General features: G+C 56.4%; 9 protein-coding genes across 9 annotated transcripts; 5 read left to right on the forward strand and 4 right to left on the reverse strand.

Moving 5' to 3' along the window:
- Window positions 1-199: 199 nt before the first annotated feature.
- Window positions 200-589, forward strand: CH63R_11182 (uncharacterized protein; the record flags this gene model as incomplete). The annotated part of the gene is made up of 1 exon (XM_018306156.1): window positions 200-589. One exon carries the CDS (start codon window positions 200-202, stop codon window positions 587-589), a length of 390 nt encoding a protein of 129 aa, XP_018152997.1.
- Window positions 590-3,771: 3,182 nt separating this feature from the next.
- Window positions 3,772-5,123, reverse strand: CH63R_11183 (uncharacterized protein; the record flags this gene model as incomplete). The annotated part of the gene is made up of 3 exons (XM_018306157.1): window positions 3,772-3,974; window positions 4,419-4,684; window positions 4,747-5,123. 3 exons carry the CDS (start codon window positions 5,121-5,123, stop codon window positions 3,772-3,774), a joined length of 846 nt encoding a protein of 281 aa, XP_018152998.1.
- A 3,354-nt stretch (window positions 5,124-8,477) lies between these two features.
- CH63R_11184 (uncharacterized protein) lies at window positions 8,478-8,777 on the reverse strand (the record flags this gene model as incomplete). Its single annotated transcript, XM_018306158.1, has 2 exons — window positions 8,478-8,523; window positions 8,635-8,777. The coding sequence occupies 2 exons, from the start codon at window positions 8,775-8,777 to the stop codon at window positions 8,478-8,480; spliced, it is 189 nt and encodes a 62-aa protein (XP_018152999.1).
- Window positions 8,778-9,112: 335 nt separating this feature from the next.
- On the reverse strand, window positions 9,113-9,464 carry CH63R_11185 (uncharacterized protein; the record flags this gene model as incomplete). Its single annotated transcript, XM_018306159.1, has 3 exons — window positions 9,113-9,165; window positions 9,251-9,378; window positions 9,448-9,464. 3 exons carry the CDS (start codon window positions 9,462-9,464, stop codon window positions 9,113-9,115), a joined length of 198 nt encoding a protein of 65 aa, XP_018153000.1.
- A 2,520-nt stretch (window positions 9,465-11,984) lies between these two features.
- Window positions 11,985-13,496, forward strand: CH63R_11186 (RNA recognition domain-containing protein; the record flags this gene model as incomplete). Its single annotated transcript, XM_018306160.1, has 4 exons — window positions 11,985-12,169; window positions 12,220-12,735; window positions 12,795-13,350; window positions 13,413-13,496. 4 exons carry the CDS (start codon window positions 11,985-11,987, stop codon window positions 13,494-13,496), a joined length of 1,341 nt encoding a protein of 446 aa, XP_018153001.1.
- A 2,457-nt stretch (window positions 13,497-15,953) lies between these two features.
- On the forward strand, window positions 15,954-16,602 carry CH63R_11187 (uncharacterized protein; the record flags this gene model as incomplete). Its single annotated transcript, XM_018306161.1, has 2 exons — window positions 15,954-16,236; window positions 16,337-16,602. The coding sequence occupies 2 exons, from the start codon at window positions 15,954-15,956 to the stop codon at window positions 16,600-16,602; spliced, it is 549 nt and encodes a 182-aa protein (XP_018153002.1).
- Window positions 16,603-16,888: 286 nt separating this feature from the next.
- CH63R_11188 (Cyclohexanone monooxygenase) lies at window positions 16,889-18,838 on the reverse strand (the record flags this gene model as incomplete). Its single annotated transcript, XM_018306162.1, has 1 exon — window positions 16,889-18,838. One exon carries the CDS (start codon window positions 18,836-18,838, stop codon window positions 16,889-16,891), a length of 1,950 nt encoding a protein of 649 aa, XP_018153003.1.
- A 1,910-nt stretch (window positions 18,839-20,748) lies between these two features.
- Window positions 20,749-20,940, forward strand: CH63R_11189 (uncharacterized protein; the record flags this gene model as incomplete). The annotated part of the gene is made up of 1 exon (XM_018306163.1): window positions 20,749-20,940. One exon carries the CDS (start codon window positions 20,749-20,751, stop codon window positions 20,938-20,940), a length of 192 nt encoding a protein of 63 aa, XP_018153004.1.
- A 107-nt stretch (window positions 20,941-21,047) lies between these two features.
- CH63R_11190 (uncharacterized protein) lies at window positions 21,048-21,959 on the forward strand (the record flags this gene model as incomplete). The annotated part of the gene is made up of 2 exons (XM_018306164.1): window positions 21,048-21,687; window positions 21,784-21,959. 2 exons carry the CDS (start codon window positions 21,048-21,050, stop codon window positions 21,957-21,959), a joined length of 816 nt encoding a protein of 271 aa, XP_018153005.1.
- Between the last annotated feature and the right edge of the window lie 85 nt (window positions 21,960-22,044).

The raw sequence follows: 22,044 nt of genomic DNA on the forward strand, positions 1-22,044 counted from the left end.
GCCGACGTTGCTTTCGGCTGCCTGAGCTGAATAAGCTGCGTGTCCCGTCACGCCAGTGTAGTGTCCGTGAGGTTCCAGAATTCCCACTGAAAACGCGGAACAAGCAGGGGTCACACTCACTGTTCTGAGTTCCCGGGGGTTCCTGTCAAGCCGCCTGAGTGCTGTGTACTATGTGTGTGTGTCACGCTCACTCGCCACAATGTGGCCGAGCTCCGAAACCGGTTTAGTGATCGCCGCCCGACTCGGAAATAGTAGATACTTTGTCTTCCTCCGCAACTCAAGCCGGCCAAGCCTTCAGCTGAGAGACGACAGAGGTGTCGACCGCGATGCCTCTGATTCTGGTGTCTTTTTCGCAGTTGTTTTGATAGAAATTGGGTTGTGTGGGATCAAGTTTGTGTGGGAAGAGATGGACCAAGTTGGAGGAAACGTCAAGCTAAAAAAAGAAAACAAGTCTGGAAACTGGTGGGAGAGCAGGACACCCTCCATCCTGGGGGCTAGACGCCCTATCGCATCGTCTCCCTTTAAGGCGAGAGCTCTCGCCTTTTTGGGCGTGAGCCCCGCCTTATGGACCTGGCAATCAATGTCTTGATGAGTGTGAGTGTAGCATTGCTGTGCTGTTTTGGGCGGGTGCAGTTGTGCCTTTTCGTTAGCACCCGCCTTGTAAGTCTGCAGTATGGTGGTCCATCATGCTGCCCTACAGTCCCCTTAGGAAGATAGACAGGATTCCTTTGAGTATAAAGAGTTTTTTAGACCCTGCTGTTGGACATGCAAGTAGACCTGCATGAGCCTACTCACTTTTGGCGAGAGCAAACCCTTTGTTGCGTTGTGATATCGGAGAGCTGCTGATAGAGCTGGGGACTGTATGTTCCTGTAACTCATGTTGTAAGATGACGATGGCTAACCTCTTCATCACCTACAGTAAAGTGAAGTTGGATAAATCTCTGGTGCACTTGTGGCTGAAGAATGTGGTGCAGTGTGCTTCTACAAGACATAAGGACTGGTTTTACAAGCTGTACCATCATCTACTTGTGTGGAAAGCACTTGGCCACTTTTCACATAGTTTAAGGCTTTGTAGCTAGTCAACTGTGCTTGCCACAATATTGCAGCTTCAAACCAGCGGTCCAAAGCGTTGCAATTTTGACCAAGCACACAAATGCTCTTTGAGAGCTAGTAGCTTTGGAGAGGGTGGCTGATCTGTGTATCGTTTGATGCAACATGTGTTGTCTGTTCCCGTAGCTCTACAGCTGATAGCTAAGGTATGAAAGTCAAGCAACACTCAAAAATCAGTTTGGGAGGTGGAAATAGAAGCATACACCCTTCTACTCGAGGCAGTAGGGAGTATTGCTAGAAGTTTTCTTTCCGGGCAGCTTACCAGTCGTGTGTATCCTTGAATCGGGCTGGAAGTAGTCGAATTAGAAGGGTTCGTGGAAACGGCGGGACAGATTCTGTTTAAGCGTCCAACACGAATAGAAGCTTCAAACAATGTGCTTACACAGACTGCGTGCGTTGACGAAACATCACTGGCCCAGGCCATCCACCTACTCACCGGGTTCGCCAATAGCTCATGTAAGAGAGGATCATTGATAAAACCACTATAGCTGTGTTTGACAATGAAATTGATGTTTGCTTTACAAACCGCATATCACAAGATCTGACACGGTTTTGTCTACTCTTTTCTACCACCTCGAACCAGAAAAGCCCAAGATCGACAAGACGATGACGCCTGCCGCGAACCACCAAGATTGGTTGCAGACACCCCACGTGGTTTCTTCATTTCGACATAAACCACTGTGAACCCTTCCTGGGTCTGACTGCGAAGAAGCGGAACGTACGCCGTACATGCCAAAGATATCATCAAGTCATTTCTTACCCAGGGTGGGCAGAAAGCACTGAAGCAGGCAGTGAGTGAACCAGTCATTGTGTGCCATTTCTGTTATCAAGCAAAGCTACATCTTGTTCCGTCGACTTGATCATAATAATAGCTTTGATACTGTGATAGACGGTTCTCTCATTCGTTCCATGGCGGAACCAGAACCCATCTCAAAGACATGATGACAGACTGGTGAGCTTGCGGCCAACGGTTTGTTCCAAAGAAAACCCTCCCAGCAGCCTCATCAACCACTTAGTCCCATGGTAATTCTGACCAGGGGCTTTCGATAGCCACATCCGTCAAGTTCTACGCTATTCCCATGGAATCTCCCTCGTATCGGCATGAAAGGTCGTCCTCGGTTCTAACTACACCCGCGAAGAGCTTTAGTCGCGTACCGCGTGTCAGCTACCCAACGATCCCTGGGACCATGATGGAGGGCGGCAAACTACCAAAACCAGCCCTTGGGGAGCAAAACCCCTCGAGCCAGTTTGGATAACTCATCGGGGAGTACGAGAAGGACGGCAACCTGGTGTATCGACCGGTCACATCGACCTTTCAGCCGGATCTTGCTCCGTAAGAAACCGTTATCCAGGCCGAGCCCTTGGCGTCTATTTGCCGACATCACTGCACCTTACAGGATCGACTCTGATGAAAGGCCGGCCAGCGGGATAGTTATCTGAACCTTCTAATAATCAAAATGTCGTCGAGATTCCCTTCAGCAATGTACTACCAATGAGTCACAAGCCAATCAACCAACCGCTACCACCACACATGATGTCCCCCTCCCCGTTCCAACCCCCTCCTCTCCCGAGTGGAACTGCGAGCAACAATGGATATACCGTAGCAGTCCTCTTTTCTTCCTAAAAGCCCAGCACGCGTCGTCGCCGGTCACAACCGCCATTACGAGTCAACACCGAGTCGACGTCCAACAGAAGTCGCCACCACGCCGACCTCTCCCCGCCAATTTCCTCCTCCCCCCCCGCCACTGCAAACCAAAACGCGCCCCATCACACCTCTTCAGACGAAACCAACCCACCACCAAGCCTGCAAACCTTGAGCTGCAAAAAAAGGTTTGCAGCACGAACGCGAGATGAAATCCTACCTGTACTGTCGCCGCAGTCCAGGTACCGCGCAACCCTCGGCCAGGTTCCCGGAGCGACCCCGAACGGTCCTGTCCGCTCAGAACACCCCTCCGGGACGCTCCTCCGGGGGGGGCGTCGAGATGAGAACGGTAGGCTGACCCATCCACAAACCTTACGGTCCGTCCCAAGGACATCTCTCACACACAGTCGCGAACCGTCCCCGAGTCGCCATTCAAACAAGCTCCCGCGAACCGCCGGAGAGACTTTCCGTGACTGACAACCAGCCGACGACCTCGATTGAGTTCAGGACACATCATTGGAAAGTCACGAACACACACACACACACACACACACAGACAAAGCATTGGAGATTGACGGGCTCGACATATGTGCCATAGACCATCCTCTCTACATTACCTTCCAGCGTAGTTCTTGAAGATAAGGCACACCGGCAGAAACAAATCACTGACTACCATGCCACGGCCATGATCACATCTAAGCCATACCGGGTGAGACGTTCGAGAAGCGAGCGCGCCGAGTTACGCAGCACCCGAAAAAGACCAGTCCGCTCAGCGCGACGGCCTTCCAATGAAGCCAGTTCCTAATTAAAGCCTTTTTTTGTTGCTGTAAGTATCGCTAGCTTAGGCACTAGGCTCCCCTTCGAAACGGAGACGATCTCACCCTCCACGAACGGCCGGAGTCCGGAGATGCAACAAGGATTTGGTAGAGGACTGCCTCATTGGCAGCCGCGCAAGGATTAACTCGGCACTCGACACCGTCTTCACTCACAGAACCGACTGCACTACCCAAACAAAACTCTCACGCGTCTTGCAACTGTTGACCAACTCCTCGAGACGCGTACGATATAGTGTTTGCAAATGTGAAAGGTTTGAACACGACCGACGCCTTTTTAGAGTTTGAAGCAGGTTTGCCAAGACCGGACAAGGGGTAATGGATGGTGCTGGGGAGGGGGGACTGCACGGGCACCTCTTTTGGTGCGGCTGGCGGTAGAACCTGGAGTCCTGGATTTGAACGTGAGTTACGGTGCTGCAACTTCTTCGGCGACGATGTGTCCGACAAACAGTTGTGCTCGATACGGGGGACCCGCCTGTTGAACCCAACCTGTAAGCAGCATATCGCATATCACCTTTTGGGGCACCGTCGAGCTGTTGAGATCCCATTGACTCTGCTACTCATATACAGCCGAGCCTCCGAGATACATCGTAGACGTCTGCATACACGCTGCGTGGAGCATCGCATGTGCGTAATGGATGGATCATGGGGCCCCTGATGAGGGATAAAAACAAGACTTGGACCGGAGACACGAGTCAAGGGCAGAGGGCGGAGGACTGGCCGTCGCCTGTCGCCTGCTATGCTATGCGGACGCCCCGTAACGCAAAAGGAAAAAAAGTCACTTGCTGCTGACCTAAACGAAACGAAAACAGCCGCCAGGCAGACGTACTTACGACAGTGGCCAGAGAGTGCGGGTTGAGTACCAAGGTTGCCAGCGCCGCAGACGGGTACCCGCTTGCAGAGTGAGGTGAGCGAGACAGCAGAGTCCTCGTCCGTGACAGCCCCGTGGATAATAGGTGTCAAGAACAATCGACTTTCAGGCTGCGTACCGACAAGCGCTGAGATAGTCCACTCCACGATGCGTTGTTGAATAGCAGAGGACCAACGGACAAGGGCGTCGTCGATCACCGTCAATTGTCCCCCGCACCAGGGCGTGTGGCTGCTCGAGTGCCCTGAATCCCAAAACGAGCGTCCATTTCATCCATCATCTATCTCACTTACCAAAGATTGGCTTCCCGGGCCTGGATGTGGACCTGAAGCATCGCAACTGGAATATGGGAATGCAACTCAAATGAGGGGGACATTGCTTCCTTGCCGTCACTGCGACTCTCGCCATCGGACGACAGCTCGTCCAGAACCTCCCCCCGGAAGCCTGCCCGCTCCCGGCGGAGCTTCCAGAAGCATTTGTTGAGTTGTCTGTCCAAAGTGGCCTGAGTTGGAGCTGGAAAAGGCGACTGAAATGCGGCCCAAGCTGACTGACGTTCAACCCACAACTGTATGTCGGCGGGTGTGCGGGGGGGATGCGGCGGCGCCATGCACTTCCAAATCAGGGAAGTCGTGCATCCGCGAATAATGTGGGATTGCAAAAGGCCCTCCATGATTCGTTCGTGACGATGCGCGCTTGAGACATGTCGAGCCTTGCTAGCGCAGCGAGCAAATAGCTGAGAACGCAGGCGACTGACTGCTCTCGACCAGCAACCGTCCTGCACAGGGGCCAGCATCGAGGCTAATTTACTCGGGTGGGCATGATGTACATGAAATGAACATTCCTTTCGTGGTCTTGGGGTTCCGCATTCGTGTGGTTGCGTCGGCATGGACGAATGCCAGCAACCCATTTTGAGAAACCCTCGCCAAGTTCATTCATCACCGACTTTTTCGGCCGAAGAGCGTTTCTTTCCCCTGACGACGTCGCATGAAATGTTGCCGTGGGAATTCCTTGTCCGAGCAGGGGGAACAACCGGACAACAGGACACAGCGTCGCCACGTCAAGTCCGTTGACCACTTAAGCGGAGATTGCCGGCGAGGAATAGATTATGCCATGTCTGGAGAGGAACATAGAGGAACATTAGCCATTGGTAGTATCGACAGGTAGCATCGAAGTTGTACTGTATCGGAAGAGTCCAAAGCGCTGTGCCGGCTCGATAACGAAAATAAAATACTGCAGACCCGAAAGGGTACCAAAAAGGACTCGCTGTTTGACACTTGACAGCGAGCATGCACTCGCCGCTTGGGGTGTGGCCGCACCACCACATTGCCGGGCTGCAGGCGAGCTTTGCGGCCAGTGAGAAGGAAGGGAGAGAGAATCAGATCTCATTCTTCCCACACCACGCCTCGATCCACGGTCGCAGTGGGAATTCTCCTTTCTGCAGCCACCCCCCCCTATGATCCTGGTCCGATGATTTCACTTTTGGAGGGGGGAGGGAGGGGAGGAAAGTTGTTAAACCTCTGAGCTCACCCGATGAGCAACTGTTGCGGCGCGAGTCGTGCAGAAAAGTGTCGAGCATGCTGGAGGCCGTTAGGCAGATCCAAGTCGAAGAATACAGGTACATCGTAGGTGAAGACGAAGACTGTGTGTGTGTGTGCGCAACACTGCCTTTTGGAACTTGGGTAAGCTTGGGCAAACTTGGGCAAACTTGGGCCCTGGCTCAGTCAAGTTAGAGGATCACCGGCTGGGCGCCGGCGCGCCGCTCGGGCGCCCAGCCGACAGGGTAATGGCAGGCAGCGCAGGCGGCACAAGAACCAAGTCCCGAGGCTTCGGCTCACTCTGAGAAAGCCGTCCGGACCATAGTGTGCAATAAGGGACGCGTCCGCCCCCCTTGTGCCATTGAATCGGCTGGCGTGTCAATCTTGCGCGAAAACCACTTTAACTGACTAAACTGTCTCGTAAAGGGAGGGGCCAAAGCTGTTCAGCCATGGGCCGCAAGGCATTCGATGGGCCATCCACGGCTTTGGCGCCGTCTTGGACAAGCCGACCGAGGGCGGAGGAGCCGAGAAAATCAACAATATGACCGATGGCTTCTGCCAACGTCAATCACAAGTCAGGGGTGGCCCGTGAAGCAAAAGGATGTACAGAGTAGGCCCGAGGGAGCCTGGGGGAGTTGCAACATTGATGTTGGCGTTACCCCTGCCCGTCATCGGAGGGCTACCTCGAGGCAAGGGAGCCATGACTTATCGACAATAAAACGACTGATTATCTCTTTGACGTGTCTTTTCGCTGGCCAAGGTTGGCCGGTCTATGATAAACACATCGTGTGCCGGCTCCGGATTCGCCGGTGGTGGCCATCACGGGCCACGGCCCTCACGGCAGCGACGGGACTGGGAAGTAGCCCCGCGAGCGATGTTGAGCTGGCAGGCTTCGCCATGAACATGTGTGCAGGGTCGTTCTGTCGGAAGTACAGAACATGGACTGAGACCGTGGAAAGGAGGATTCAGAGGAGTCGCTTGCTTGTATGCACGGACATGAGAAGCTTGAATCGTCGTGTGTCTGCAGCGGCATCAAACAAGACAGCGCGGGCGAGGACTGGCTGCCGCGGTAGAACCTACACTGTTGAACTGCTTGGAAACACTGGTGTGCATCCAATTGGCTTTGCGAGGCGAAGGTTGCAAAACAAACTGCAGCAAAGGTTAACAGCACGACATGTCGCACAGATGTGGCAGACCCTTCCTTCACTCGTCTCGCGCATCAAGAATCCAGTACCCGGGGGGGCAGCTTGAAAGGTCAAGCTCGACAAGGGTTGGGGAATAGGGGCGGAGCTCGGCGTATGCATCTCGGAGTGTGCACGAGGCGAGGGGCTCGCGTGGAGTAGGCTCGGCTGGTGGAAAAAGAAAGAAAGAGGCTCGACGGTGTCGTTCATAGCTGATCTGCTGTGCTCTTGTCCGCCTAATTGAAGAGAGACAATGGAGCGGGAAGGGCCCGATCAACGAGCAGTATCTGGAATGAAGCAATGAGGGTCGGTCAGCGCATTCCCTAGTAGGCATCATCGGACCGGCCATGGCAGGGTCGGGAGCTGGACGCGGCGAGGACAGTAAAAACTGTTGTTACATGGCGTTATTTCGGAAAAGCAAGCAGCAGAGGGCAGGTGATGCGGCGGTGGAATGAGGGAGGCTATTTGCCGTTGTGGTTGATTGGGAAACAGCCTTGGCGACGACAGAGACGAATGTTTTTCGGTGGGTGTTGACTGCGAGAGAAGATGCCGACGAAGCTACCAGTGTAGCAGAACATGTGTAGCTGGTATAAGCAATGCCTGGTCTGGTCGGCCGTTGAATGAGTATCATCGTGAACATGCGCGGAAGCGGTTTATCGAAGGCACTACAGAGTACACCTACACGATTGAGCAGCGAGCCAGCCCCTCCTCTCCAGGTACAGCAACGGCGTGGGCCCCGTCTCCCTTCCTCCGCCGTGACGCCATCTCGCGTCGAGATCGGTACGTACTGATGCTCCCGTTGGAAACACCCACCCCTCCAGCTCAGGCAGAGACCAGTAGGGCAGCTGCGTCTTTTGCTTAGCGTGTCTCTCCCGCCCCTGTACGATCTGCCCGGAGGATTGGCCCTTCCTGCCTTTCCCTAAGGTACATGCAACACGCACGACGTCCAGGCACGTAACGAGGGAGAGAGAGATTGTGTGTGTGTGTGTGTGCGCGCGCGCGCGCACGCACGCATGTGTGCAGGTCGCACAGAATGATGCACCGCGGCTATCCTTACCTGCCTTGTCACCTGGCTAAGTACGATGTACGAACACAATTGCGAAGAGAGAGGGCAGTAGACAGAAAGACGAGGTCTAGAAGTGATGGGCCCCAGAAGAATGGACCCTCACCAACAAGGTTTTCAAGGCAGGAGAGCAAGAGCCGGGATGCTTCAGCTGTCAGAGTACATGTACGTACACCTCACAGTCAGCCGTTGTGCTTGGCACGGAACATTGCTCTCCTGTGACCTGAGCCTCGACGCGTATGTACCTACGGAGGTACCTGTCTAGTAGCTACCGTGGCTGCCTTGGAATACCTATGTACGGGTAGGTTAGGTACTTAGGTAAGTAAGGAAGGTTAAAGGAGCAGCTGCCTGTTTATCTTCAATTGGACATGAACGGAAGGAGAAGAAGGGGGTTCTTCTTACCCACTGCTGCCGTGTTCAGATACTCCGCCGGCAGTCGACGGAAGGCACATGTCTGTCACCTGCTTACTTCCCCACGCTGCTGTATCTGTCTGTACATCGTAGTCAGCCTCCAATTGCGAGGTTGCCTCTCGGGTTCTTTCCATGCTTGCCTGCCCACACCTCCTCTGCTCACCCTCCTCCTCTTCCTCTTCTTGCGTCGATCTGTCTCAAAAGTTGAAGCCATGGAATACATGTACTTAGATTCCTAGGGCTGTTTTTCTTGTACCGAGTAAGGAGAGTGGGAAAAGGGGAGGAAGGACTGTGTTCTTGAGTAGTATTTCTTTCTATATCCGGCGTGCACATCCCTGATGAGCGAGCGAACCTGACGCCGGCCCCCGCCGCCAGGCGCCGGCGTCCCTTATGGCTGGTGCCCCTTGTTCTGTTAGGTTTCGTTTCGTTCGTTCGCTGGTGCAGCCACGACCCACGGCTCCCGCCCAGCTCAACGCACGGCATCAGCACCGACACCGGGCCCACTTAGCCCACTCAGTCCGGCTACGAAGGCAACTCAGCATCTCAGTCTACCTTGCCTACCAAAAAGCCTGTTGTCTACTGTGCGCGCTGTGAACATAGAACGTACGCAGTGAGGTGTGCAGCATGTCCTCGACATTGAACTTGGTCTTGGAGAGCGAACATAAACCGAGAAGAGTGAAATCGATCTGCTTCTCGCAGACCTTGCCAGGATAGGAGTCCCAAGAAGCCGTCCGCCTATGTGCTACGTACGTACGTACGTACGTACTACAAACATCTGAGTATGGCACTGGAAAGGTCGCGCACAGCAGCTCGTGCCGCATCGTGTAGTATTGATGCTCGGGAGGATGTGGAAAGTCTTTATTCAGGTACCTGCCCACCTGCCTTCCTACGGACACACAGCCAGCTACCTATTGTCTGGGTAAAGTACAGTACTTGCCTGCCGACCTTTCTCCTCAAATCCCCCGATCTTGAGTTCCTCTTTCTACGCCCACACACACACCACACACCACTCATGTCGCACACCCCCTCCCCTACCTTAGCTAGAGTTTAGGTCGCGCCTCCCCCCCCTCCCTTCCCCTTTGCCAGGAAACTATCATCCACATTCTAGGTACCTACCTGTGCTTGTGTGCATCGCCAGAGAGAGTCTGTCTCTCAGTCTGTCTCTGTGTCCATTTCTTCCTGTCCTTCCCACTCCCCCTCCCCTTCCCACTCTCTTCTCCTCTTACCCACATCGCTTCTTCTCTTTCTTCCTCTTTTCTTTAGAGTTGCACATCTCTCTGCTCTGCCTCGTCTCTGCTGCTGTGCCTCCGTCGTCTCGTCTTGCTCTGCTCTGCTCTGCGTTGCGCTGCGAGTTTTCCTTTGGCCTCCGAATCGAAGCATCCTTTCTAGCGATTGTCTCGGTTGCTGCGGGCAAAAAAACAGTTGTGCTTTGCTACTGCTGCCGTCGCTGCGTGTCGCTCCTACTACCTATTACTACGACCGACTACCTTGCCTTACCTTACTACGACCGCTTTGGCTGCCGCGCTTTACGTAGTCGACCGACCCAACGTCACCACTGACAGAGCGAGATCCCCACGGCCCTCACCACCGGAAAAAAAATCTCTGCGCGCAACTTCCTTGTCGCTTTTTTTTTTCTTCCCACGTCGTTTAACCCCCTCCGAAATTCCTCCCTCGACACGAAAACACTCTTTTCGTAATTCTTCCCTCCCTTCTTCCCATCCTCACCCTCCTTACGAGTCGCACGACGGTTTTTTCTTCCTCGTCAACCGGAAAAAAGAGTCCTTTTTGTTGGCGCCTAAAAGTAAGTCATCGACGTCTCTTTGGTTCTTTCATCCGCCCCATCTCCCCTTCTCCCATACGTCGCATCGTCGCAGCAGTCCAGCCGCAGTCACAAGCCGTCGTCGTCGCCATCGCCGTCGTCGTCGTTGTCGTCGCCGCGAGCGCATTTCCTGAAATCGTGCCCGACCCTCCCGGGCTTCGGCACCTTCGGCAAACCCTGTGCCATGGGCCGCGACGCCGCCGTCACTATCGAATTGACTCCTGGAGCTCTGGTTGTTGGTGGTCGCTGTGGTGGTCGCTGTCGGAGAAAATATGGAGTGGCGGCCTTGGACGCCTCACGCAACCCCTCCATGCATCGTGGATCATCCCGGGTCATGGACGTCGATCTCCAGCCAAATGCCGAAGCCATTCGACCTCGACGTGTCCTGTACCGAGTCGTCACTGTCGGCCGCTTGCTGAACCGCAGCATGTCTTGATTCCTGTCAGCGCCCGACAACGATCACGCTCTGCCTCCCCGTACCCGACGCTTCCGTAAGCCCCATCCTACCTCAGCTCGCATCGCCGCCCCGCACAGCTGTTGTCACCATCGCAAGATGCATGAGCAATCACCTGGGCCCCGGCCATGGCATGGCTGCCATCATGCGCCATCGTATCGCCACAGCATAATGCTTCGCCATGCGACTGTTACAAAATTCTGCGGCTACCAAGGCTGGAGCGGCATATGGCGTCGAGTCGAGGAGGACACCAGTCGACGAAGTGGTTCTTAATGCGCAGCGTGGCCGAAGGATACGTGGCTCTCTTCATCGGATGCACCATGTTCCAGCAAGCTTCGCTAGATCAGTCGGGACAAGGTGCGACGGCTGGCACACGCGACAGAGCTGCTGAATACAGGCTCGGTCCACCTGTGTGCGCAACTACCCGTTGATGGACAATTGCTCGGCTTCGCACTGCGCTCACCTACAACCCATCAACACTAGACAAGCTCCTTCGACTATGGTTCTCCGACGTTCTTTGGCATGGCGACTGTGGCGGTGACCGACAGCTACTGGGACTGCGGACTGCGACCGCGATCGTTGCCCAAGGCGTGCTGCTGCAGAAACACTTTTGTCCTTGCGATGCTAACCTCCGTTTAGGTCCAATCATTTCGGAATCTTCTTTTGACCCTATCACGGATCGGTGAAAGTTGACTTTGGCCAAGGCGCAAATATCGGAGACCCAAAAGTCGAATTCGAAGCATCGCTCAGTTTCTTGAGTCGGCGGCTGTAGCATTTCTTGCCCCAGTACCCCGCGGCATATCGATCTTTCGTTTTTACGACGGGGCGTGCAGGCGTAAGAGAATCGACTTTTTACAGAGTGCTTTTCGGTGTCTCGGTTTCGCCTCTGAATACAGGATTTTCTGTTTCGATTTGCAAGACCAATAACCCTTATTTCAAGCCGGGATAGTTCTGTTCCGACTTTGTTAGCTTTCAACGAATTTTGCAACGGTAAGTTGCTTCAATTCAATTGCACAATGGCAAATCGGATCAACTTGACTGATGTTGCTCCCAGTTTCAACTGTGAAAATGGACGGCATCAACCCCTACAACCCTGCTCAGGGCAACGGCGCCCCCCCTGCCAACGCTAACGGCGACGGCTTCGGCACTCCCGTCTCTGGCGGCATGCCCTTCCCTGGCAACAACGGTTCCGGAGAGATCCCGGGCGGTGTGCAGGCCCCCAACCAGCAGGACGCGAATAAGAACACCCTCTGGTAAGTGAAGCCGCAAACGTCCGCTTTGGCCGTGGTCTGACAACAGGCAGGATGGGCGAGCTCGAGCCCTGGATGGACGAGAACTTCATTAAGGGCGTCTTCCTTACCGCCACCGGCGAGCCTGTCAACGTCAAGGTCATCCGTGACAAGACGTCTGGCAATGCCGGATACTGCTTTGTCGAGTTTTCGTCGTCCGACGCTGCCAGCAAGGCTCTCGGCCTGAACGGAACCCCCGTCCCCAACTCCAACCGTGCCTTCAAGCTCAACTGGGCTTCCGGCGGCGGCATCAACGACCGACGTGACGACCGTGGTCCCGAATACTCGATCTTTGTCGGTGACCTCGGCCCCGAGGTCAACGAATACGTTCTCGTGTCTCTGTTCCAGGCGCGATTCCCTTCTTGCAAGTCTGCTAAGATCATGACGGATGCCATGTCGGGACAGTCGCGTGGCTACGGCTTTGTTCGCTTCACCGACGAGCAGGACCAGCAGCGAGCCCTTGTCGAGATGCAGGGAGTCTACTGCGGCAACCGTCCCATGCGCATCTCCACTGCCACCCCCAAGAACCGGTGAGTTTTAGTCATATGCCCTTGCGCGCACTACGTGCTCAGCGACTGAACGAGAACAGCAGTAACCACGGCGGCCCGTACCAGCAGCACCACGGCAACCAGATGATGGCCCCCGGCCTGCCTCCTCACCAGCAGGGATTCTACGGGGTTCCCTCGCCTGCTCAGTACGGTGGTGCTTATGGAGCCCCCTACAACCCTCCCGGCCAGCAGATGAACCAGTTCACCGACCCCAACAACACGACCGTTTTCGTCGGAGGCCTGTCGGGCTACGTTACCGAGGATGAGCTCCGAAGCTTCTTCCAGGGCTTTGGCGAGATCACCTACGTCAAGATCCCTCCTGGCAAGGGCTGCGGCTTCGTCCAGTTCGTCCACCGCCATGCTGCCGAGATGGCCATCAACCAGATGCAGGGATACCCTATTGGAAACTCTCGTGTCCGTCTGAGCTGGGGTCGCAGCCAAAACAACTCTGGTGTTGGTACCCCCTACCGTCCTGCCCCTCCCCCGCCTCACTACTTTGCTCCCCCCGGCCCCGGCGCCTACGGACCTGCTCACTTCGGTGCTCCTGGTCCTCACGGCCCCCCGGGACCCCAGGGCCCTCCTGGTGCCCCTCCTCAGGTAAGGCTCCCTGGGTAGTGTGTGTGTCAAGAAAGCACGTTGGCTAACAACCTCTGTAGTAGAGCGATGGGTGGACGGATCACCTTGACGGCTTATCTGCTCTTGCACTCGCCATGAACACCCGGCCAAAGGGTCTCATGAGCTAAGCTGCTCTCACGATTGTCTTGTTTGCTTATACACCGAAACTTCGCTCGTCGTTTTCGTTCGCCGCCGCCGCCTTGGGCCCTTTACGCTGCACGATGGATACCTGGGCGAATGACACATATTTCTTTGGACTTGTTTGATCTTAGGCATACGGATAGCGGACACGATTGTGAGACGTCACGAGAACGACGATTGCGTGCTTTGCGGCCTTAGTTATTCTCTGGACATCTGGGCCTGTCTTGGGCGTCGGCTTTCGGATGGTTCTCTCGACTTGGTTGTCCCCCTTCATTTGTCTATTTCCACACGGGACTCGCCCCAACAGAGATTTCCTAGCTTTTAGTCTGCTTGTCACTGTTGTTTGTTTCTTGACTATTCGTGACCGTTCTGCGTGTGAATCAAGCCTGTTCTGTTCGTTCGATTTGCCGGCTGGTCGGTCGCTGGTTTGTTGGTCTTGAGCTCCGATACCCCCTCTGTCGTTTACGTTTGCTTGCAGCGATGGGGCAAACAAATTGCGTTGAGCTTGTCTAGGGTTTGTTTTGCTTTGTTTTGGAGAGGGTGGTTTTTTTGCGGGATTCGGTGTATCTGTTCACAGGGCGGGCTTTGGAAAAGGCGCTTTTCCAGGCAGGTCAAGACCATGTTTTTTCTAGACATGTCGGGGGGTGCTTGTGGGTGTTTGGTCAGGCGATGGAAGAGAGACAAGCTCGAAAGGTATAGGGGAAACGTCAAAAAAGGATCATGGTGATGGGTTGGTTGGCGCTGGACCGGTGGGAGAAGAAAAAGGAGACTGGAGACAGCTTGGGTGGCTCTCCCTAGGTTGGGGCGAACGGCGTTGGTGGGATGAATGCCCATAGGCGAGTACAAGAGAGACTGGGCTCCGGCCTTGTGATTGAATTCAGAATGAAAAGTCTCTTGTGGGTGGACGAAATCTGCACTCAAGCTGCTGAAGTTGGTGATATCAGGGACCATGTGACTGAGAGTCTGTGGGCCCCCGCCCTCCCTAGTGACTACGACCTCTGGAAAGGGTGTTCTCGATGGGACTATCTTGTCTTTTCAACGGGGTTGGGGACTGACACCATGAGATACACCTTGGAACATCGCTGGCGATCCGATCTCTGTTAGCTATTGTCCACTTGCTGCCCCTGGAACCCTTGGCCAGTCCCAGCTACACAGCAAGGCGTGTGGTTGTGGTGGTAGTAGTAGCAGTCCACACCAAGAAGACCCGCGGCCTTGTTCCCGCCCAGTCAACCCACGGTCCAGGTACCGAGCGAGCCCATTTCCCCTTCTTCCAGTTTGAAGAGATCCACGGAAATCTCTCAAACATCAAGACGCCGGCGAGCTGTCTCTGTTACTGTCCCTGGCGCTTACCCTGGCTTGACGTACGTCACAATAGCTAGACGGTTCTTCTGAAGTCTCCTGGAAAAAGGATGATGAAGGTCGCAAATCAGACCAGGCCCCTTCTTTCTTTACTCGCGACGTTCGAGCAAAACAGATGAGGAAAATGCGAGGCGAGATGGAGGGAGGGAGGAGGACCTGATGCAAAAAATGAAAAATGAAAGGGACGAGACTCGAACTCGCGCGGGTTGCCCCACCAGGAAACAGATGTTAAGCTGACCTTAACCTGGCGCCATAACCAACTCGGCCACCCTTCCGATTTGTGACATATTGAAACATCGTTGAATGATAAGTAGGCTTGGTTGCACTCTACATTACCGTTCCTAATTTTTACAGAGCATGAGCCCAGAGAAGCCCCATGATCCGATAAAGGTTAATCGTACTGTGCCGTTGCATTGTTATTTCCTGAAGCCAGCCTCAGGCTTGGGACGACGGCTTCTTTGCATGGAAGGGATGGTAGCTTGAGATGAGAGTTGCGCCAAACAACATTCATCCTGGCATGCATTACATTGCATGGTGTGTCGCCGAACCACCCCTGCTTGGTCTCTGTATAAGACAACTCCCCGATCCACAGACAGAGGAGGGCACGGCGACAATCTCTTGAATTGATTAGGTGTGGTGCAAACCCCGTCAGCCCGTCCGGAAGTCAAGTCGGAAGTCAAGTGCTGGTAAGATAGACTCACGAGTCCTGGATCGAAGCCGCTGGAAATGGTTCCTGGCCCCCCCCCCCCCCCCCCCCCCGAGAAGCTTCGCCGCACGGTCCAGCAGGTTCTAGTCCAGGGCATCTCGGTCACGTATGCAGGACGTCATCGGGGCGCTAGAAGCCAGAAGAGCCCCGAACTTGGCGCCCGCGATTTCCGTGGGCGGCGGCGGGCGGGATATCAAGGGAGTTAGTTAACTGGATGAATTATGTGAAACTGTCTTTTACTTCATACCTACTCAGAAAGTGCCCTAGACAAAACAACAAAGACTGTAGGCCATTCATCACAGAGTCCACTCTTGAGTCTCCTCCCCCGTCTGCATATCTCATCGATCCATCCATCCATCCATCCATCCACCTCACCAACATGTCTCGCGATTCCTTGGCCGCCTTCCGCAAGTCGCCGTCTTCGGACGACCTGGCCGCCATCGCCGAGAAACACCTCGAACACGACCTTCGTGACTCGGACCGTGACCTGCTCAAGACCGCCGCCAGCAGGGTCGGCACGCATGCGACGATCGGCTCCGTCGTCGGCCTGGGACTCGGGTTCTTCCTCGCCTTCCGGCTGAGACGGGCCCGCGCCGACATGTTCGCCGCGTTCCGGGCCACCGAGAAGCCGACACACGTCCAGTTTGCCAGCGGAAGAACAGGTCAGTCAACAACATCCACCCCCCTTTCCCCCTTTTCCCCCCGTTTTCCTCCTTTTTTTCCCTTCGGTCTGCCTCCGACACCGCTGACACACCAGGCCAGAACCTATCCCTGACGTGACGGAGAAGATGGCGCCGACGAGGCTCGGCGACGTCGCGGCGTACTCGCTGCTCGGGCTCGGCAGCCTCTTCCTGGGGGGCGAGCTCGGCTTCTTCTCCGGGACGGCGTCGGCGGCCCGGACCATCAGCAAGGACCCCGAGAGCCGCGCCAGGATCGAGACGGCGTTTCGGAAGTTCAGGGCCGAGGCGCTGAGGAAGGAGGCGGACCGGCTGGACGGGGGCGAGAAGATCCTCGACAAGATCTTCTGAGTCCGAGCACGCGAAGGACGCCGCAGGAAGTTGTTCCAAAATCGTAATGTTTACACGGGGAAGTTGGATATTTCGTTCCATACATGTAATGTAACCAGCACTCTTTTAGTTCCGTTTGGCCTTTTTTCACGGCTACTATGTAAGGACTCGAAACCTCATCCGAGACTACGTTACTATTGTTTTTTGTCTTTTCTTTTTCTATCGATCCAGTTGACAAAACTCCCGCCACACACGCCCAGCCAACTTTCTTTCGCGCCACCAAGCCTTTCTATCCGAACCCCTCAGTTCATGCGGTAGTAACATTCACACCCTTCATCGAACCCTCGGCACGCCACTCCTTCAGGAACTCCGCCCAGGCATTCATCCCGAGAGGGAACGGCGCGCCCTTGGCCATCTTCATCTGCTCTTCCGGCGGCGCCTGGTGCCCTTCGTTGTTCAGGTACCCCGGCGTGCAGACGCTCATGGCGGAGAACCAGGCCGCGTACTGCATGATGAGCCCCGCGTAGGCCTCCTCGGCCTCGACGGTGGACTCGACGACGACCTTGTCGGTGCTCTTGCCGGCCCGCTTCATCGCCTCGGCCAGGATGTACGCGCAGTGCTGCGAGAGCACGTCCTGCACGTAGGCGAAGTTGACCGATGCGCCGGTCTGCAGCGGGCCGGCGAGGAAGAGGTTCGGGAAGCCGCTGGTGAGCACGCCGTGCAACGTCGACGGCCCCTCGCCGAACCACTTGTCGGACATGAGGAGCCCCCCACGGCCCCGGATGGTCATGTTGGACCGGCTCGAAGGCTCGACCAGGTTCTCGCCGACCGGCCTGTACCCCGTGCTCAGCACGACGACGTCGAGCGGGTAGTCTGCGTCGCCGACGACGAGGGACGTCCCGGTCGCCCTGTCCACGCCCTTGCCGTTGGTGTCGACCAGGTGGACGTTGGGCAGGTTGAACGCCGGCAGGTAGTCGTCGTGGAACGTCGGCCGCTTGCACCAGCTCGGGTACCACGGCTTGAGCGACTCGGCCGTCGCCTTGTCCTTGACGATCTCGTCTACGCGCCGCCGGATCCGTTCGGACCGGGGCACGTCCAGGGCGAGCAGGTTGCCGATGTGGCCCGGGATGTCCGCCATGCCGAGGGGCTTGTCTTGGGGGCTGCCGATGAGGGCCTTGTACGTCTTGATCGTCGTCCAGCCGTCCGCGACCAGGTCCTCGTCCGCCTCGCCGCCGGTGATGAAGACGTTGAAGTTCTGGGTGCGGCGGCTCTGCCAGCCGGGGCCGCCGCTGGCGATACTCTTCTTCCACTCCTCCGGGTCTGTCGGCCGCTGGCCCCGCTCGTCCACCGACGAGGGCGTCCGCTGGAAGACGTAGAGCTCCTTCGCCCACTTGGCGAGCTGGGGCACGAGCTGGATGGCCGTGGCGCCCGTGCCGATGATGCCGACCCGCTTCCCCTGCAGGCCCGTGAGCTGTACGTTCTCGAGGTCGTCGGGGCTGCCGCCGGTGACGCCGTAGTCCCACCGCGCGGTGTGGAACATGGCGCCCTCGAAGGCCTCGAGGTTCTTGGCCACCTTGGGGTGGTTCAGGACGCCGTTCGCGACGACGACGAACTGCGACCGCACCGTCATCGTCACGGGCGCCTCGTTGGGGCCGCGGCCCTGCTCGATGGCCACCGACCACCGCCGCGCGTCCTCGTCCCACTCGTAGCTCTTGATCCGCGAGCGGAAGACGCCCTTGTCGGCCAGGCCCCACGTCTCGGCCAGGCGGTTCGCGTGCGCGAGCAGCTCGTGGCCGTACGAGTACCTGTGCCTCGGCACGTAGCCCGTCTCCTCGAGCAGCGGCATGTAGATGTAGCTCTCGACGTCGCACATGAGACCGGGGTAGCGGTTCCAGTACCAGGTGCCGCCGAAGCCGCCGGCGGCGTCGACGAGGCGGATGTCCTCGGCGCGGAAGCCGGCCTGGACGAGGCGGATGGCGTAGAGCAGGCCGCCGTAGCCGGCGCCCAGGACGACGACCTTGACCTCGTCGCCGTCCCGGAGGTTGGCCGGGTGCGCGTTGAGCTTCTCGTGGTCGGCCCAGGGGTCCCGGGCGAGCTTGCTGAACCGCGCGTCCGCCTCCATGTCGACGTATTGCTTGTTGCCGTCCGGCCTCTGGCGCTTCTCCTTCTCCTCGGCGTACTTCTTGTTCAGCGTCATGAAGTCCATGGCGGCGGCGCCCGCGGGCGTCTCCGATGCGGTTGTTGGGGGACCAGACATGATGCGGCTTCTTCGATGGAGGAGAAGTGTCCGGGTCTGAGAGTATGTGCGCGCAGTTTTATTCGCAGTTCTGTGTGCAATCCAACAAAATAACAGGACGGAACTTCAGACCAGATGTGCAGACTCAAGACGGCAAAACATCATGGTTCAGATCACGTCACATAGCAGACAAATATATGCCTGGAAGAGGGTCATGATGGGACAGTCCAAGCGCTTCCCCCTCCTCCCCTCCCACTCGTCCCCTCTTCAGACAGCAAAGCAGTACCAGTGACGTTTGCTGGCAAGCACTGGTCCTTGTTGTCCGATCTCACTTGGGGCCGAAGCTTGTGTGTCTCCCGGCTCGTTTCTTCTCAGGTACGCCATTGTCCAACTTGCCGCCGGAGCCGGGTCTTGCCTGCGTGCCAGTCGCATCAAGAGTGCCACCACATAAGCGATGGATGGAGACGCTCAGAATGAAAATGTATGTTTGAGTACATGGAGCACCAAGGTCTCGATACTGACGACGACGACGTACGTATTCGTATTCGCTTGACGTCGACTCACTGCAACCCCAAGCACCTCGCTTAGAGAGGACGGGGAAGGGCGGGAGTCGACGTGTGGAACTCCATGTCTGCAGGCGCCGAGCCGGTCTTGCGATCATCAGACACCGGTGAGCGAGGGCGGTGGCGGGGGCTATCGTTAGACAGAGCAGCCTAAAAGAGTAACGGTCCACAATGTGGCCGGCTCACTGGCGATCTCCTGGACTGCGTATGTATGTCAACCTCGACTTGGTCTGGTGCAGACAAGAGACGGTCTTGGAAGCGTGCATCGAGTTGGGGGCATCGAGTTGGGGGGAGGGGGCGGGAATGGAGGGGGAAGGGTGGTGCAGATTTCCTTCCTCTTGGTGTACATCGTACGGGAACCTAGCGCCGAGTGCAATATGCATCATCAGAACCTGAAGAGATTGTTGTCGATCGAACTTCTCAACCAGCCAGCCAGTTGACCGTTGCGAAACCGAGCGAGAGCGCGGCCAACCCTGCAACGGGCGGACGAGTGGCGTCCCGTCCGTCTTGGCCAAGTGGGTAATATATAGGCGAGAGCAACTTGAACAACCCCTGCGCACGTAGTATGAGGACCACTGCTGGTATCAGTTATTAGTTGAGACTAAGTTTGCAGTGCAGGTGTGTGGTAGGAACCGGAGACGAAGAACAGCCCGCCCGCCCATGAACGAATACGTGGGCGGCTTGAGAGCTGGCGCGACTTCGCTTGACAAGATAGTTCAGGTAAAGTTTAGCGGTTCCACAGTGGGTGGACCGAGGTCAAGACGATATTGTGGGAGCATTTGGTCCAGGTAAAAAGAACGGCGGCGCCTTGAATGTGTGTGCCCATCCACACACCACATGCCAAGGAAGGACATGGCGTTTGAAAGCATGAGAAAGCCTGAGCGTCGCAAAGTCTCTGGCTAGCTAGTTGATAAGAGACAAGAGACGGGATAGAACAAGTGCTCACATCTTGATCGACAAAAGAAGGGTCTGGGGAAAGATGCTGAACCACTTGAGCCGAGCATCTACTATCAACTGTGCTGCGCTGCGGATCGTCCACCGCCACGCCACGGGAACATCTTGCGGGGGGCTTACTCCAACATCTCCATGTCACCCACCTGCAGCAAGGGAACCTAGCCATCCGTAGGCCCTTTACAGCCTGCCCAAAGCCCTTCGCGTGCGCCAATACCTTCCAATTTGACAATCTGGAGAAGCATCCCACCGGCAGGCATTGCCTAGAGATCTTCATCCAATCGCCTACCCACCTGATGGGATATAAGCGATCGAGAGCCACTCTCCTCCCTGTTCAGCCCGTCAAATATATATCTACCTTCTGTGCTACAATAACATTGGCAGCCACAGGCATCATCGTATACCCAACCAGCCACCATGACCGCGCTCAGCCTTCCCGACTATGACGGTCTCCCGCCGGTCGAGGGCATGCCCAAGGGCTGCGCGTGGGGGGTTTTCGACAAGGACGGGAAGAAGGACATTTACGGGACGCTGAACTTGCTGACGCCCGAGGTCATCAAGGAGGCCGGCGCCGAGATTCGCGACGGTGTTTCCATCTCTCTCAAGTAAGCCAGTCCTTATTCCTCGAGGAAACGAGCCAAAACCTGCTTTTGCGAGACCCATTGGAATCTTCTGACGAGACAAACAAAATCAACAACAGCTGGCCGTTGGATAGCATGAACAAGTTCGCCATCGAGGGACGCAAGCAGACGGTTCACACCGTGCACTCCCTGCAGGCCACCGGCTTGAGCGACGGACTCGGCTGGGACGACGAGCTGGACTTCAACACCCAGGGGAGCAGCCAGTGGGACAGTCTCGTCCACTGGCAGCACCAGGAGACCGGCCTGGCCTACAACGGCTTCAAGCCGACCCAGGGCGAGCTCTCGGCAGCCTCGACGGCCGACAACAAGATGCCGACCATCGACCACTGGCACGAGCGGGGAGGGGTGGTCGGCCGCGGCGTCCTCGTCGACTACAAGGCCTACGCCGAGGCCAAGGGGATCGACTACCACCCCCTGGACGGATACCGCATCACCGTCCAGGACATCGAGGCCGTGGCGGCGCACCAGGGTGTCGCGTTCAAGCAGGGCGACATCTTCATCCTGAGGACGGGCATCACCGCCATCATCGACAGACCCGAGCCGGCGGACATGGCAAAGATGGCGCAGAGGAAGCTGTCGGGCGTGCACGGCACGGAGGAGACGGCCCGGTGGTTCTGGAACAGGCACTTCGCCGCCGTCGCCGGCGACGCGAACGCCTTCGAGGCCCTGCCCCCGCTGGACGCCGACGGTGCCGAGGCGCCCATGACCAGTCTTGGTGAGTTGTCACACGTCCTCTGATGAGAATGAGGGGGACCCGCATGGGGAGCCGGAAACGTCGAGCCGCTCTCGCTCACTAACTGCCGTCTCTCAGTCTTGCATCCCTATTTTCTCAGCCTCTTCGGCATGCCCATCGGCGAGCTGTGGGACCTGAGCCGTCTCTCGGCCTACTGCAAGAAGACGGGTCGATATACCTTCTTGCTTACCTCTGCTCCGTTGAACGTCTCTTGCCTGGTCGGGTCTCCGCCGAACGCTTTGGCGATCTTTTGAAGCGGAAAAAATGAAGAAGGATTCGCCGTAGAGAAACAGGTCACCCCTGGTGTTTTTATGTGTGTTGACGTGAGGATAGTTACTT

The sequence above is a fragment of the Colletotrichum higginsianum genome, chromosome 8 (genome assembly GCF_001672515.1).
Source record: "Colletotrichum higginsianum IMI 349063 chromosome 8, whole genome shotgun sequence".
Lineage (NCBI taxonomy): Eukaryota > Fungi > Ascomycota > Sordariomycetes > Glomerellales > Glomerellaceae > Colletotrichum > Colletotrichum higginsianum.